We start from the raw sequence: 17,718 nt of genomic DNA, 5'->3' as shown, positions 1-17,718 counted from the left end.
TATGCACTGTACTAAGGTTATCACTGTGTTATTTAAACACTGATTTCTGTGCTGCCATTTCTGATTGTAATCATTATTTAAGTATCTCCTGACTCAATGTTTTATAAGTATTGCTTCATGTTTATTCTCTGATTTGTCAATAAAAGCTAATAAGCCACTGACTGAGTAGGTGAGAGAATAAGCAGAATTCCCTCTCAGCTGTGGGATGGGGAAAGAAAATGGGAGTGGGGATTCAGTATAAGGAGGGTCCATGAGACCTTGTGAGAAAACTCTTCAAGCCTAGAGAGTCAGATCAATACTAAAATGCAAGCATCACTAGTATTTTGACTAGGAAGTAGCCAGATTAGCTTAGAGGATGAAAAGAAAGGAATATAGTTCATTTATTGCACACTCAAAGCTTGATAAATAAAAATAATACTCCAGTTTAAATTATGCATGAGATAGTTGTATTGAGCAAAACTACAGCATTACTAAAAAGCCAAAAATATTTGTCATAACAATCAGTGGCAAGAACTCCCTTAGAATATCAACTTTTCTGACTAAGTTTTTCAGGCTCCTTGAATAGATCTTCAGAGAGGTTCCGGAGAAATACTACAGCTGACTGATGTGAAAAAACAAAGAAACCTCACAGATATTTATAGAACATCTCATCCAAAACCAAAAGAATGTACATTTTTTCTCAGCACCTCCAAAACTGGCCAAATAATTGAATATAAAACAAGTCTCAATAGATACAAGAAAATCTAAATAACCACCCTGCATTATCAGCCACTCATGATAAAAGCTGCACATCAATAATAGAAACAACCAAAACTTACAGACCCTTTGAAACTGAACAACTTTCTACTATTAAAAAAAAAAGTCAATGGCGCACGCCTTTAATCTCAGCACTTGGGAGGCAGAGGCAGGAGGATTTCTGAGTTTGAGGCCAGCCTGGTCTACAGAGTGAGTTCCAGGACAGCCAGGGCTACACAGAGAAACCCTGTCTCAAAAAAACCAAAAAGAAAAAAAAAATGTCAAGACAGAAATAAAGAAATTAAAGACTTTCTACAATTCAATCAAATAGAAGACACACCCAAAACAAACTGATAGGAAACAAGTCGTAATAAGAGAATAGTTCATAACAATAAGTGTCACATAAATAACTGGAGAGATCTCATGCTGGTAAAATAACACCACACCTGAAAGCTGTAGAAAAAAAAGTAGTAAGCGTACACAAAGGACAAGATAGCAAGAAACTATACAACTGATGAGAGAGAGAAAGAGAGAGAGAGAGAGAGAGAGAGAGAGAGAGAGAGAGAGAAAGAAAGACAGTTCTTTGCAGAAAAATCAACAAAATAAATAAGCTCTTAATGGAGGAAGAGATTATCTAAAATAATCAACTGAGAAATGGGAAGGGGTGTGAGAACAAAATTTGAAAGCAGCATTGTAACAATAACAAAAATTCATGGTCAGCAAAGACCACCAACAATGTGTTAAATATAGTAATAATAAAATATTAAGTCCCTCCAGGGGCAAGGTGACCAAAAATGAAAAGGCATGCAAGGACGTGCCCAGACAAGTCCAAACAAGCCCAAGTGAGTAGTGGGCTATCTGGTGTTTACTTTTCTCTCCCCCTTTTTGAGAAGTCCAAGGTTTCATGGTCAAAAATAACTAGTCATCCTGCCAGCTCACACGTAGCCGCTTCTGCAAGTTGCTGATGTTTGAAATATCCAATCATATGTAACCATGCCAAATTTTCCTGCTCTCCCCAACCCCTACCCATAAATATCCCAAGTTTCCTGAGTTCTGGGTCGGAACCTCTATCTCCTGCGTGAGATATGTTCCGGCCCGAGGGCTCTCGTCATTAAACCACCTCTGCAATTGCATCAAGAAGGTCTCTCGTGTGTCCTTGGGTTCGTGCAGGTCTGGACTTGGGTGAGGGTCCCCTTGCGGGGGTGGGGTGGGGGGGATGGGGGGTCTTTCAGGGACACATAACAAAAGGCAATGGGGAAATCCCAATAACCAGAAAGACATATTTTAAAATTTTGTACTCCACCAAATCTGAATAGAAAAAGAAAGACAGAAATTGAAGGACAAAATAAATATATAATTGTTTCAATCAGTTTCAATATCCAATATCAAATCAAGATAATATAGATAATTTAATTAGACAAATAACTAGTGAAATAAAAGCTGTCATTACAGAATTTGAACTAAACATGACACAGCTGGATAGCTAAGTTGGCAGAATTCAACAAGATTTTGAAAGGAGACTTAAAGCCAATGCTTAACACAGTAGTCTACAAAAGAGAAACAGAAAGAATGTTACTCAATTTCTTTTATGAAGCCACAGTCACATTTACATTAAAGTACCTACAGTCTCAAAAAAGAAAGAGAAATATCTTTCATGAACAAATATGCAAACATATTTGATTAAATACTTGCAAACTGCCTTCAAAAACACATCAAAAATACCATGCACACTGATCAACTAGGCTTCATCCAGAGATGTAGTGATGGCTCAACACAGGAAAATCAGAAAATTTAATCCACCTTATAAATAAAACTCTCAGAAATAAACCACAGGATCATCTCATGAGACAGCAAAGGACAACCTGAACTGGCCTCAGTGGGAGAAGAGGCACCTAAGCCTCCAGATACTTGAGGCCCCAAGGAGTCGGAAGGTCTTACCAAAGGAAAGGGGAAAAGAAATCCTCTTGGAGACAGCGTGGAGAAGGCATGGGATGAAGAACTGTAGGAATGGGGCAATGACTGGACTGTAAAAAAAATAAAAATGATAATAATGATAATAATAATAAAGATAACTTACAATCCACAGGAAAAAACGAGGTTAGGTAAAAGAAAGAAGAACTCCTACAGCTGATAAGCAACTTCAGCAAAGTGGCTGGATATAAAATTAAATCAAACAAATCGGTAACCTTCCTCTACACAAAGGATAAATGGACTGAGAAAGAAATTAGGGAAACAACAACCTTCACAGTCATCACGAATATAAAAAATATCTTGGTGTGACTCTAACCAAGTAAGAGAGACATGTATGACAAGAACTTAGAGTTTCTGAAGAAAGAAATCAAAGGGGAAAATTCTATGAACAGAACGCCAGTGACTCAGGATCTAACATCAACTATTGACAAACAGGAAATCATAAAATTGAAAAGCTTCTGTAAGGCAGAGGACACTGTCAATAGGACAAAATGGCAACCAACTAACTGACTGGGAAAAGATCTTTGCCAACCCTACATTCGATAAAGGGATAATATCCAGAATATACAAAGAACTCAAGAAGTTAGACTCTAAAGAACCAAATAACCCTATTTAAAAAGTACTGTACAGAGGTAAACAAAGAATTTTCAACTGAGAAATCTCAAATGACCAAGAAGAACCTAAAGAAATGTTCAACATCCTTAGTCATCAGGGAAATGCAAATCAAAACAAACCTGAGATTCTACCACACAACAATCAAAATGGCTAACATCAAAAATTCAGGTGACAGCAGATGCTGCAGAGGATGTGGAGAAAGAGTGTCAGGAGCCATCATCACAGGATAAACTAATAACCAGCAGGTGATCTTCCTGAGATGGTCTGCTTTGGAATATAATTGGAGACTGATTTGCTTTCATAGGCAAGGCCCAAAAGAATTTATTTTAGGAAAGATTCCTGCTATTAATATGCTTTTCCCATTATTATTAAACATATATAACAATAACTAGGTATTAGCCCACTCCTTTTGAACAGCTCTTTGCAGATCTACGAAGATATACTGTCTTGTATATCTTGTAGTGATGCTATATAAACAAATAGATGACTTCAGTCTTAATGGTGACCCTATAAGAATTCCTAAAATTATATCAATGATTATTAAGCTCTTTTATAGTGGGACTGCTAATATCTGATAGTCAAAACTGCAATAAGAACTCTGCCAGTCTCCCATGCATCACCAGTTAATTGTTCTTCGATAGTAACCAGACTTTCTCCTACTCAGAGCACATTCCAAGAGGTTGTAAAACAATTAACCAAAGGTCATAAAAAGGGAACTAACGGTTTATTATAGGTGCTAGGACAGAAGATAAACTATTGACTGGGTTTATCTATACAAAACTTCACTAATAACTTAGTTATGGTTTTCAATCTTCAGTGAACCTGTGGAGCTGTGACAGGTGAAAGATGTTCTTTCTCCTGACAGTCAAAGCAAAGCTTCACATGGTAACTCCTATGGAGCAGACCCCTCACTTCTTCTTGTCTCTCATGGGCTAGATGCCTGCACCAACTTTTCTCAGACATCTCTTATTTTTGTGTTCAAATGGCCATGAAACATGTCAATAACAAAAGACAGTGTTTTTGCTCAGTCTACTGCTCTAGCCTTTACTCTGAAAGCAGCTTTTCTCATGATGTCTGAATGCTTTCTGCATACAAATACATAGACACACAGTCACACAGACACGAGAGAGAGAGAGAGAGAGAGAGAGAGAGAGAGAGAGAGAGAGAGAGAGAGAGAGAGAAGTTCCTAGCCTGGGAGTGAGGCTCTGTGATGAGGGCAAGGTGTAATGCCCACCCCTCATTCCTTGTGATGTACTTATAGATAACACAAAATTTACCATCTTCCCCATTTTATCTTTTGTGTGTGTATGCATGTGTGTGCAGTGTGATGTATATCTGTGCTGTGTGTATATTTTTGTATATCACAAATCTATCAGATGTGGATATTGTAAAAATACTTTTCTCTTTCCTTTGGCTGCCACTTCGTCCAATTGGCTGAACTTTTGCCTTACAGAAACATAATAACTGTTTCATGAGACCCAATGTATGAATTGTTGATCCTAGTGCCTGCACTATTAGTGTTCAGAAGGCTGCCTCTTCCTGTGACAGTGACTTCAGGAAGGTTCTCCCCTTACTCTTCTCTCAGGTTCACTGCATCTGGTTTTATTTTAAGCCTTTAATCCACTTGGATATGAGTTTTGTGTAGGGTCAAGAATATACATCTATTTGGATTCTTTTCCACTTAGAGCTATAATTGAACAAGCACCACTTTGCTAAGCAAAGTGTGGACCTGGTGGGGACAGAGTTACATGGTTCCTACTCCTGGCACTGGCTACTGGTGTCAGACTCCAGGAATATTGATGGCTGCACTGGCCATAAGTAAGGCTTCTTTGTGTAACAATGAACATTCTTTCTGGACTCACTAGTAGTAGAGGACTCTTTCCTTCAAAGGAATTTTCCCCCCTCTTAAAGTTAGTGACTCCATGATGGTTAAGAACAGCAAGAGTCTCGAAAAACCAAAAAAAACAAAAAAAAAAACAAAAAAAAAAAAACCAAAAAAAAAAACCAAAAAAAAAACCCAAACCAAAACAACAACAACAACAACAAAACCCAGCAAGAGTCCAGGAGTTGAGGGTGTGGCTAGGTCTCTACAAAAGGGTAAACATTGGAATCTTCAGGACAGTCCTTAAGGCTATGGAAAGAATCTCTAAATACAGGAGTTTAAAAATATATAATTTCTCATCTATGCAAAAAAATGCAATATGAATTATAAGAGGGGTTTCTGTTTTGTTTTTTCGAGACAGGGTTTCTCTGTACAGCTCTGGCTGTCCTGGAACTCACTGTGTAGACCAGGCTGGCCTCAAACTCAGAAATCTGCCTGCCTCTGCCTCCCAAGTGCTGGGATTAAAGGCGTGCACCACCACTGCCCTGCTAAGAGGGGTTTCTTTAGGAATCTATAAAAACACAGGGAGCTACTTGTGAGCCAGCTTGAAAGAAAGATACAAAAGAAAGGAGATAAAGAGCAAGGCCTATTCCTGGTTTCAAGGTTCAGGGCAGGGTCCTATCTAACTAGCTTATCTTGTGTGCATAACAAAGGCAGCTGGATGTCTGAATTATTTTGCAAGGTTAACACAAGCTCTATGCCTGCAGTCTCTTAAGAATCAAAGGGCTTGGATCAAGGGATGCTCAGATACTCAAAAGGAAACATGAAGTAAATGTTGGATAATAAGAAAGAACTACTTGGATGACTGTCATCCAGCGCTTGTGTGCGCGCACACACACACACACACAGAGCAGAATATGGACAGAGAGACCTCTTAAAATAACAAAAAAACAGCACATGGACAGACAGATCATTTAGACTAGCAAGAAAGCAGATTATAGACAGAGATCTCCAGGGAGAAAGCAGAAAATAAAGAGGTAGAATTTAGAGGCTTATAAATCCAGATTGCTTTAGCTCTCTTGGGTTTTTGACCTGAAAGCTGGAAATTGTAATTTCAAGGTCTATAAACTCTTTTTTTTTTTTTTTTTAATTTAGATGGGTTTCTATTGAATTTGTGGAATTCTTTTGGGAAGATATTTATTTTTTTTGTGTTAGTCCAACCAATCCATGAGTATGAGATTATTTTCCTACTTTCTTATATTTTCTTCAGTTTCTTCAAATAATAAAACTTTTCAACACACAAATCTTTCACTTGCTTTTTTAAATTACTGTTACATATATCATTTTTACTTGTTATCTATTACTTTTTCTCTGATTTTTTTCCTTTGTCTATAAGTCATTTTGATATAGGAGGCATAGGGGAGGGTTATTGATTTGTTTTTTGTTTTGTTTTGTTTTGTTTTTTAGTTTTCAATTAATTAAGACCCTCAAAAGATAAATCGATCAGGAACAATAATAACTGTGTGGTATTGATATACAAACACACAGGTTGATCAATGGAATAGAGTTGAAGACTCAGAGACAATTCCAACCTCATATAGACACCTGGTGTTTTCGAAGGAATCCACCTAGACACGCTAAGAAAAACACAGCACCTTAAACAAGAAGTGACAGGGAACAGCCTTGGCTCTAAGAGAGGTTCTGAGAAAAGAGGGGTCTGGGAACAGCAAAAAGAATGACTAGAAGTCAAACTGTGGATTCAGGCTGATGACCTGTGTTCTGATTGATACAGCTTTTCCAGTCTGCTTCTCTCTATGTTCTGTTTTGTTTATGAAAGCTCTCTGTCTATGTTCTCATTTCTTGATATTCTAAGAGATCTCTCTGCCCATATCCTGCTTTTGTTAGTATAAGAGATCTTTCTGTCCATGTTCTCCAGATTGTGTGTGTCTGGATCCTTCCCTCACCCTCATCTCCCATCTCTCTCCGTGTGTGTGTGTGTGTGTGTGTGTGTGTGTGTGTGTGTTGAATCTGTTTATGTGTGTGTTTGTGTCAGTTCTCCATGCACTTCTTTCTTTTCATCCTAAAAGTTTTAGGAAGAAACCGTGACTCATCATCTCCTTCAGATGATGAGTCACAGCTCCAGTCTTTTATTTTACATATCAATTCAATTATTTACTCCAGGTTTCCTTTGAGTATCTCAGGAATCACCATCCCACAATCCAATCCCATCCATTTTTAGAAAACAACAAACATAATTTTTTTTTCTTAAAAATGCAAAGATTTGCCTGGCAGTGGTGGGGCACACCTTTAATGCCAGCACTTGGGAGGCAGAGGCAAGCGGATTTCTGAGTTCAAGGCCAGCCTAGTCTACAGAGTGAGTTCCAGGACAGCCAGGGCTACACAGAGGAAACCCGGTCTCAAAAAAACAAAATGAGAGAGAGAGAGAGAGAGAGAGAGAGAGAGAGAGAGAGAGAGAGAGAGAGAGAGAGAGCAAAGATTTGAGGGATCTGTCTGCCCTTGTTAAGCATAAGCTAGTTGGACTGGATCCTGTCCTGAAATTACCATTTTTATCATTCCTGTTCCTGGGCTTCCCGTGTCCCAGACTGGCCTTGAACTCAGGAATGTGCCTGCCTTTTTATCTCCCTGCCTGTGAATCTTTCTGACAAGCTGGCTCTTAGCTTAGCTGCCTTTGTTCATTTGGATTGGAGAAGAAGCTCCTCATGTAATGTACATTGCCTCCTTATTTTTTACATAGTTGGGAAATTGTATATTTTCAAACTCATGTATTTAGAGCTCTTTCCCTTAAGCTTAGGTCTGTTCTGAAGTTCCTAGTGTTGACCGTTAGCCTAAGACACAGCCACATCCTCAGCTCCTGGAAACCTGCAGTTTCTCACCATCATGGAGTCATTAACACTCACAGGAAGGACATTCCTCTGAAGGGAAGAGTCCAGAAAATTTGTACATTATTACACAAATAAGCCTTACGTATGCCCCCACAATAGCCACATCACTGGAGGAGGCTCAGGCCAGTGGTCTGTCTCAGGGGCAGGAACCATGGCAACCTGCCCCATCCAGGGCAACATTTGGCTCGGCAAAGGGGTGCTTATTAAACTGTAGCTCTAAACGAAGAAGAAATTTAAAAAAAAAATTATATTCTTTCCCCTGCACAAAACTCTTATCCAAGTGGACTAAAGACTTAAAATAATAACAGACACATTGAACTTGACAGAAGGGAAAGGGGTGAAAATCCCTCAATGTACTCTCCCAGAAGACAGCCTTCTGAACAGGACACTAATCGTTCAGGAACTAAGATCAACAATTCATAAATTGGACCTCATAAAACAGTGATGTTTCTCTAAGTCAAAAGCCCAGTCAATTGAAAAAAGACACAGCCTAAGGAATGAGAAAAGTATCTTTACCATATCGACATCTGATAGAATCATGATATACAAAAATATATAGAGACCTCACACAAGTAGGTATTCTAAAATCAAAAATTCTAGTTAAAAAAAAAAATAGGGTACAGGTTTAAACAGAGAATTCTCAACAGACAATCTCAAATGGCTGAGAAACACTTAAAGAAAGGTTCACCATCCTTAGCCATTATGAAAATGCAAATGAAAACTATTTTGTAATTCCATATAACATATGTAAGAATGCTTACAATGAATAACACTAGTGACTTTTCATATTAGCAAGAATATAGAGCAAGTGTTTCACCCTATACTGCTTATAGGAATGCAAACTAATATAGTGAATATGAAAATCAATATCATGAATCCTCTGGAAACTGGGAAGCCATCTCCCTCAAGACCCAGCTCTATCAGTCCTGGGCATATATGCAAAAGTTACACCTCAACAAAACTGTCAGGAGCCATAATGGGACAAGCTAATAATTAGCAGGTGATCATCCTGAAATGGCTTGCCTTGGATTATTATACAATCTGCAACAAGTGAGCCCTTATTCAGCAAGGCTGTAAGGGACTTATTTTAGGAAAGATTCCTGCTATTAATATGTTTTTCCTATTATTATTAAACATATGTAACAATCACTAAGCAATAGCACACCCCTTTGGAGCAGATCTGTGCAAATCCATGAAGATGTACTGTCTTATGGTGATGCTATATAAACAAATAGATAACTTCTTAAGTCTTAATGATGATCCTATAAGAATTCCTAGAATCATATCAATGATTATTATTAAGCTCTTTTACAGTGGGACTGCTATTAAGTCCTTTTCTGATAGTCAAAGCTGAAATGAGAACTCTGCCAGTCTCCCAAGTGTCACCAGTTAATTGTTCTTAGACAGTAACCAGACTTTCTCCTACTCAGAGCACATTCCAAGAGGTTGAAAAACAATTAACCAAAGGTCATTAAAAGGGAACTAACAATTTATTATAGGTGCTAGGACAGAAGATAAAATATTGCCTTGGTTTATCTGTACAAAACTCCATTAAAAACTTAGTTATAGTTTTAAACCTTTAGTGAACTTGTGGAGCTAGACAGGTGATGGATGTTTAGCCAGATAATTACTCCTAATGGATATGCATGTAAACATTCTCTGTTGTAAACTTCTGTTTCAATTTATAATTTGATTTTTGGTGTGAACTTGTGATGAACTTTGTAACATGTGATCATGTATTCTGAAAGATGTATAAGTACTGAGGACAAAGAGATGAGATAGAATGGAAACACAGAATAGAATTTTTCCTTTTCTCTGTGTAGGATCCTTCCGCTTTTCCCCCTTAGATACCTTTCGTAGGAAACTTTTTACAACTTAGTAATAAATGTTGTAACTACTTTTTTAAGTGTCCTTTTCTTCCTCTGACTTCTGACTAGCAGGCGAAAGTTAGAGCCCAGTGGATTCCTGCTGAGTTAGAACAAAGGCCACATTGCCTAACCCTCAGCTGTCAGGCTACAAGTGTCAATCACCTAAGCCTCTTACCCTCAGAAGGAGCAAGAAATTTTTTAGGACTTTTTAGAAGTTATCATCAGCATTTCAGTACAGGCCAGAGAGCCAGAAATCCCTGAGACCATCAGACTTTAAAGGCATCACCAGAGTCCTACTCTGTGCCCTGCCTCTAACCTCTCCAGGCCGGGAGGCTCCCAGCACAAAACCACAACAATACATCCTCAACAATGTTCATGGCAGCTTACCTTGTACTAGCCCGAAGGTAAGAAAAACTTAAATGTCCCACAGCTGAAGATAAACAAAATGGATAAACAAAAGGTGGTTCATCTGCACAATAGAGTATCACTCAGCTGCTAAAATTATGACAACATGACATGAATGCCTGACAACAGGCTGATGATTGCAACTAGACTAAAATCACCATGAATGAGGTAACCCAGACCTAGAATGATGGGGAATGGTATATATTCCCTGATGAGTGGATATCAGCTCTTAGGTAAACTTAATCAAGCTACCCTCCACAGACCCAGAGAGCTTATGTTAGGAGAAAGCATATAGAGGGAACACGCGCCTCTTTCTGAAAAGGGCAAATAGACTGTGCGGGTAGACTGAAGTGAACAGGAAGTGATAGGCAGGGATCACGTGCGGGGGGAATGTAGGGAGAGAGTACAGTGCAGGCAGAGGCCTGGGATTTGAGGGCATTTAGGGTTAGTGTAGGAACTTAGTGCACTTTCAAATTTCAGGCAATTCTGAGCGTGACCCTAGTCACCACACCTACTTGTGGATGACATAGTCTGATGTGGCCATCTTTGTAACCAGCAATCATTCAGTATTGGAAACAGGTAACATTTCCTTGAGATATTAGCCAAGGTGGTCTCTAAGCAACTCATGCTGATTCTAGGGAAAAATATTTTGCTCTCTGTAACCTCACCATAAGGCCACCTTGTTTTGGATAAGTTCCACACAACACAACAAATGTAAAAATCAAGGGAGTGCAGGCCTGGGGCCTTCACCCCCACAGAAAGAAAATCCTGGACACAATACAAGCTATAACATCCTCCACCCACTCTCTCCTGCCTGCAAAATGTGCTGAGCCAAAGTAATAATGAACTTTCTGAGTGGACAACCAATATTTGGTTTAACTTGAGGAGCTGGACATCAGAGGGAACCCAATCCTTACACTCCCTAGATTTTCAGGAACCTCACAGAGACTTGAATGGCAAAAAGGGGGCTTGCATGGGTCTCAGACAGGTCCTCAGCTTATGTGTCATGGCAATTACCTTGGCGATCTGTGGTAACTCTAACACTGGGAGGAAGTATGGCTCTGATTCCTATGCTTGATCTTGATGCTCTTTTCTTCCTATTGCATTGCCGTGTCCAGCCTCAAAATGAGGGCTTTCAACATACCTTTTCTGTCTTGTTTTGTTCTGCTTCAATCTGCTCTCTTGGAAACCTGCTCTTTTCTAAAGAGAAAACAGAAGGGGGGGGGGAATCTTGGGGAGATGAAGATAGGAGAGATTGGTTGGGGTAACTGGAAGGAGTGGAGGGAGGAAAAACTGGTTCTGACATACTGCATTAGAGAAGAATCTAGTTTCCATAAAGAAATTAATTCAACATTTCTTAAATGAAAATGCAAAGAAAAAGGGAAAGAATAATGAACAAAGAAAAGCAAAGTAGTGAAGACAAGGAAAGCATGATTTAGACAGATACAGTTCTCATTATGTTTCTGAAGAGGATGACCATTATATAGGAGTTCATAACAAGCCCATTCCTAGGCCCTGTCTAGATCTCTGAAATCAGAAGTTTTACTCTCAGCAATGTGAAATATATGTATATAATACAGAAAACAAACACAAATCATTTTCTTGTGTTATTTTTCACTAAATTGCATTAGGAAGTAAAAAGGAAATTACATGTTTAATTTTTTAAAAAAATCTTGCTTATTAAAAACCTAATGCTTGAAAAACCATTCAAATAATAATACAAATGTCATGTTATAGGTTATTGATACTGTATATATAATGCATTAAACATAAAGAAACTGCTGTGTAAATATCTCAAGTGTTTAAATACATTCTCCACAACAAAAATCAAAGTGTAACTCTGGTTATTTACTCAGAAGAAAAGAAAGAGATGAGTCACTTATCTAAACCTATTACATTTTTGTTCAACTATCATTTATTGACATTATTTAAATTCCAAGAAAAACAATTCAGTCTCTTTTTTACCTCATTTTACTATTTTTTAAATTAATTTATTTATCTTATGTATGTGAGTACAGTTATATGTCTTTAGACACACCAGAAGAGGGCATTAGATCCCATTACAGAAGGTTGTAAGTTACCATGTGATTGCTGGAAATTGAACTCAGGACCTCTGGAAGAGCAGTCAGTGCTCTTAACTGCTGAAACATCTCTCTCCAGCCCTCATTTTTACTTTTTCATGCAATCTGACTCATGGGCAGAAAGTTCTGTTTCTATCCAATGAAACAACTTTCTGGATTTTACAGTATACTATAATAGCTATTTGCTTCTCAATGATCTAAGAACGCTGGGCTGTAAAATGTTTCATATTTACTTTTTCTTTTCTACATACAAACTACAAGAACATTATGAAAACCCTTTGAAAGTGAAGGCTTCAGCAACATTCTTTGCTTTCTCCCTGTTGTTTTCTATTTCAACCTGTAATGTAGACAAGGAGGCTGAAGCTCTCACACACAAAACAATGCTGAAGAACATTTTAAGGTCTTCTTCCTGTCAAGCCCATGAACACCTGAAAAACCTGTGAAACTCAAAGCTCCTTTTGCATCCTGAAATTTAATTTCAGTGAAACATGCACTTGGTGGTACAGGAAATGGACAAGAATTCTAAGCAAACGGAGCTGAGGGATGATACTCATCACCTTCTTTCTAACAGTTTCCAAAATCTTAGTAAATTTTATCATGCAAAACTGAACATGGGATGCAATATTAGGAACTACTAGGAACCAGATCTTCGATTTTCAAATCCCTCTTCCCACTGCATGACTGTTATGCACACTGGGCAGTGATATCATAAGCAACACAGCATCCTGTGCCCAGAGATGTACAGAGATGTAGCACCTTCTCCTCCCCCCTGCCCCTCCCCCCCCCCAGGATTGAGAAAGACTCAAAGGCCAATGGCCTCTACCCAGGCTATCACATGTACCAACACAGCCACAGTCTGGTTCACAGTCCACCCCAGTCCCAGCAGATTGATACCTTAGCTATCCTGTTCTTCCTGTTGCCTTACACAGCTTAAGGCCTCCCTCACAGCTTCCTAGAACTGTATCAGAGGACAATCCAGGAAAGAACCTGCAAGCTACCTTCCACAGGTGCTCCTAATTTCTAGACCTGCCCAGATCCCTCATTTGTGTGACCTCATAGCTTGAACATAAAACAACCTCACCTTCCCTTCTGGAGTGTCAGGGGCAGCTTTGCTTATACACTGAAGGCCTAAAGTCAGCCATAGGCCTAAGTCAGCCTGCTTGCACAAAGTCTCAGGTCTCTGGAAAAACACTAAAACAGATGGCTAGAAGCATTGTAAACAAGCAGCTTTGGTGGATAGTTGCCAGGCTTTAGTCATAGACCTTATAGATAGGTGACCTTGGTGGATAGTACCAACTTAGATAAGGACAAGTGAATCATAGGCGGAGTCATAGTGACCTGTCCCCTGAACCTTCACACAGCTGACACTCTGTTCTGGAAGATATCTGTACTCCCCCTGAACACCTTCGCTCCTGCATCATCCCCTTCCCCACATCCTGCCTTTTTGTGTTTATAACCCCTGTGTGAAAAAAGTAAAATCAGCGGTTTGATCAGCCTATAGACAAGCTGTGTTTCTTTGTGTTCGCCTGTGTCCTCCATCCTCTCTTTCAGGTGATCTCCCTGGACCCTGTTCAATGCCCTGCTGGACGGGGCACTGGACGACCAGAGCTCACACGAGTCAGAAAGAACAGGCCTTCCCTGATCTGCCCTTCCACTCTAGGGGCAAACACAACCCTAGTCTTGTAAATTTTTAATCTTCTCAGAATCTTCCACTTTCTAGGGACAGCTGTTCATCATCCAGGGCACGGGGTCCTTTGCACCCACATCTCATTACATCCTCAATGTCCAGTGCATCCTCTCTGCCTCGTATCTTTGGATGTCCAGCAGCCAAACCTCAGTCAAATTCAAGAAGTAACAACAACTGAAGCAAGAAGTGGCCATGAATGTGAAATCAAGGAGTGGTTAATAGGAGGGGAAAGGAAAAAGAAATAAAAAGGAAGGGACATGGCTGCTCCTGGATATGGTGGAGCAGGAAGTTTATTGTAGATACAGGGGAGAGGAGCTAGAGCAGGGACATCTGAGAGTCCAGAGTGGACATGAACCTGAGCCAGGTGAAGGGAGGATGGAGAGGAGAAGAAAGCCAGAACAAGAAATGATGTGGGTCAATGACAGATGAAAATACCACGTAACAAATTTGGGTGGACTGCATGAGGAAGAGCAGCTGGGAGATGTGCAGCCCTGCCCCTGGGCTCCAGGATGGTTTACCAGTCATCTACTGTAACAACTACGAACTGAAGGATTCTGGGAGAAGCTGAGAGCCAGGCCTGCTCTGATCTGTTACATAGGGACTTCAGCTGTTTATCCCAGTGTTTGAGATTTAGCAAAAGGAAGATAATGTAAGCTTAAATGATTTAATTATAATTTCCAGAATTATTTTTAAAAGATAAAATAGGCTTTATGGACAAAAATTCTCCACGTACTAGACATATGTACTAAATCAAACCAGGTGATACTCATACCTTTTCTCTCTAGTTGTACACTATATTCCTAGTAGACACAGCCACACCAGTTTGTCAAGACCTTCTCTGTTGGTTGAGCTTATGTAAATACAGAATTGATTTTTAATTAATTCATTCCTTAACTAGACACTTGACTGCCTTGTTCTATGGACACCTAAGTTTTCCAGATTAGGTATTTATTGATCATTTAACATTAATAACATCTGTACCCTCTGATAATGCAAACTACAGTGAAGGCAAGAAAGCTATCTCCTTGCTGCCTCCTCAAACTGTAGTCTGTGAGCAAGCTCTTGTGTATACGGTTTCACTCTTCAGTGTACACAGTAAACTGTTCCTCCTGTTCTGGTCTGGAGGCAGAAGCCATGCTCCACATGCAAGTACTTTGCTTTCTCTGCATAGGACAGTTCGTTTCATGACTGAGATGAGGAATTTTAACTCTCCTGTGGTACAACACTTTAAGTAAATAATTTAGAAAGTTTAATGAAAAGGAAAGTAGGGTCTTTGCCCTGGAGAGCATGAGACTGGGATCTAGGTGACAAGATAGCTTTTGTCTCAAACATTTTTTCCAAAAGGCTAAAGATTCAGCTGTCCTAAAATCAACTGACCTTTTTTGTTTCTTTTAAAAATGGAGAAATATTGAAAGAACATGCTTTCAGTCACCCAATGCATGAGATGCCTTTTACAACCTTGACAAAATTAACTCGAAATGAATCGCAACCAAAATGTTAAATGTGAAGAGAAGAGCTTGTAGACCCTACTAGAGAAACTACTAAGCCTGTCTGCCATTGAAATCCCGCCAAGGGAGTTCCTACACACAGCCCCTGCTTCAGATGCTTTGGGCAGATTCAGCACCGAGAGTGAAGTTGTTCAGGTACCACCGCTGGGTCCAGAAGTGACTAATACCATGGGGGAGGGAATGGACAGGTGGCTGCATCTAACTTCTGGTTCCCACGCAGCCCTGGGTAGGACCCATCTCAACAGCTCCCGCTCCTTACCATTGTGGGACGTGACCATATCCTCTCCCTGTAGCAACTTCAGAGCCGGTCTGAGCTTTCCTCACAGTAGCCAGCAGCAACAATCAGAGCACGGCGGCCAGAATCACTTAAGTCCGCCCCATTGCAGGGGCTCTGAAGCACGAATCCCGGAAGAACCCCTATCTTCTGACTGGCAGGTACTTCTCGAGGCCCTGATTGGCCAGTTACTCTTGAGTGACATGCATGCTCCTCCCTTAGAGTTAGAGTGTGCTAAAGGAACTCAGCATAGTGATTCCTGACACAGGCTTCCCGTCTGGATGCACACCTTTTCGAGATCGGCAGAGATGTGTATTTTTATAGCAATTGTTTCTGAATTCCAGGAGCGTAATGTTTCTCTTCCAGGCCGGCCCTTGGCAGGACCTACCACTCCAACTCATCTCTGATTAACATCCAGCTCCTCCCCTTTGTGGGCAGTTACCCTGTGTTCACTGAGTCAGGACTTCCCTTCTTGTCTATGCTCTGCACACAGCACTAGGCAGGCATTCCCCTGGTTCCTACTGGAGCCCAGGTGGATAATTTCACAGAGTACTACTAAACAAGAAGTGGACTGAACAGTCTATTCTACATGGAAGAGTACCCATAATATTGCCAATTAAATAAAGCCTTTAGAAAACAAGTTTTTTGTTTGTTTGGTTGGTTGGTTTTTCTTTGTTTTGTTTTGTTTTTTGGCTTCATATTGAAATTAGGTAATTTGCAGATGCTTTTCACCAGACAGGACCCTGACCCCTTACTGAGCTCACCCAAACACTCCCACTAGCCTAGGAGTGTCCCTGTGTTTCCAAGGCTCTCTGGGTGCTAGAACTTTGTGTTTTTCCCCTGTAGCTCAACTTAGAGGACACAGCCCTGAAGGGACAGCTGTGGTGGGAAGGTGCTGAAATGCTGAGACCCATGGAAGGATGGGGGGCATGGACAGGCCATGTGCCAAGGCCCTGACTTAGTGAGCACAGGAGGGTCTGCATTCCCAGAGCACAAGCTGGAGCCCCAGACCAACCTCAGCAAGATCAGAAAGCCAGCTCCTCTGGCTGTCAAGAATAAGCATCAGGTTCCTGAGTCAAGTTTCAAAGAAGATATGGCAATCTGACAGGGAAAACCAGACAACAGCACATTGGACTGTGTTGCACCAACTGGCTACTTCTAGGCTTTGACTGTGATATACCCTGAAAAAGTTATACAGCGTGAAAAATATTAATTAGGGATTAAAAGTCAATCTGGGCAATTAGTAATTTAAAAAGTAACAGTAACTATACAACCATAAGCAGATTGAGCAATATTCTAGTCTACAGGGAAAGCAATATGCCATTAGAAATCATTGTATTGGGCTGGAGAGATGGCTCAGTGGTTAAGAGCACTGAGTGCTCTTCCAGAGGTCCTGAGTTCAATTCCCAGCAACCACATGGTGGCTCACAACCATCTGCAATGGGGTCTGATGCCCTCTTCTGGTGTGTCTGAAGAGAGCAATGGTGTACTCATATACATAAAAATAAATAAATAAATCATTGACAAAAAAAAAAAAAAAGCCGGGCAGTGGTGGTACACGCCTTTAATCTCAGCACTTGGGAGGCAGAGGCAGGCAGGTTTCTGAGTTAGAGGCCAGCCTGGTCTACAGAGTGAGATCCAGGACAGCCAAGGCTATACAGAGAAACTCTGTCTTGAAAAACAAAGACAAACAAACAAAAAATCATTGTATTGCTGTTTCTTTGACAAATAATAGTAGTAGATTTACCTCTAGGCCAAGGAACTATTAGTTTTGGGTTCTTGGCCACTTTAGCAGTGTCTGGTATATGCTTTAGCAGTGTCTGGTATATGCTTTAGCAGTGTCTGGTAT

The 17,718-nt window shown here is 40.1% G+C and overlaps 2 protein-coding genes across 7 annotated transcripts in view; one reads left to right on the top strand and one right to left on the bottom strand.

The window, feature by feature from the left end:
* Window positions 1-16,265, bottom strand: part of LOC117712450 (uncharacterized) — a 30,747-nt gene extending 14,482 nt beyond the window's left edge. The window contains exon 1 of the mRNA XM_076937089.1: window positions 15,855-16,265. Within this exon, the coding sequence (XP_076793204.1) occupies window positions 15,855-15,857 (3 nt within the window). The 5' untranslated portion in view covers window positions 15,858-16,265. The remainder of the gene's footprint in view (window positions 1-15,854) is intronic.
* The window catches only part of Il16 (interleukin 16), a 139,928-nt gene that overhangs the window by 72,156 nt on the left and 50,054 nt on the right, over window positions 1-17,718 (top strand). The window lies entirely within an intron of this gene.

The sequence above is a fragment of the Arvicanthis niloticus genome, chromosome 1, assembly GCF_011762505.2.
Source record: "Arvicanthis niloticus isolate mArvNil1 chromosome 1, mArvNil1.pat.X, whole genome shotgun sequence".
In the NCBI taxonomy this organism is placed as follows: Eukaryota; Metazoa; Chordata; class Mammalia; order Rodentia; family Muridae; genus Arvicanthis; species Arvicanthis niloticus.
This window is presented reverse-complemented; position numbering and strand designations above follow the sequence as displayed.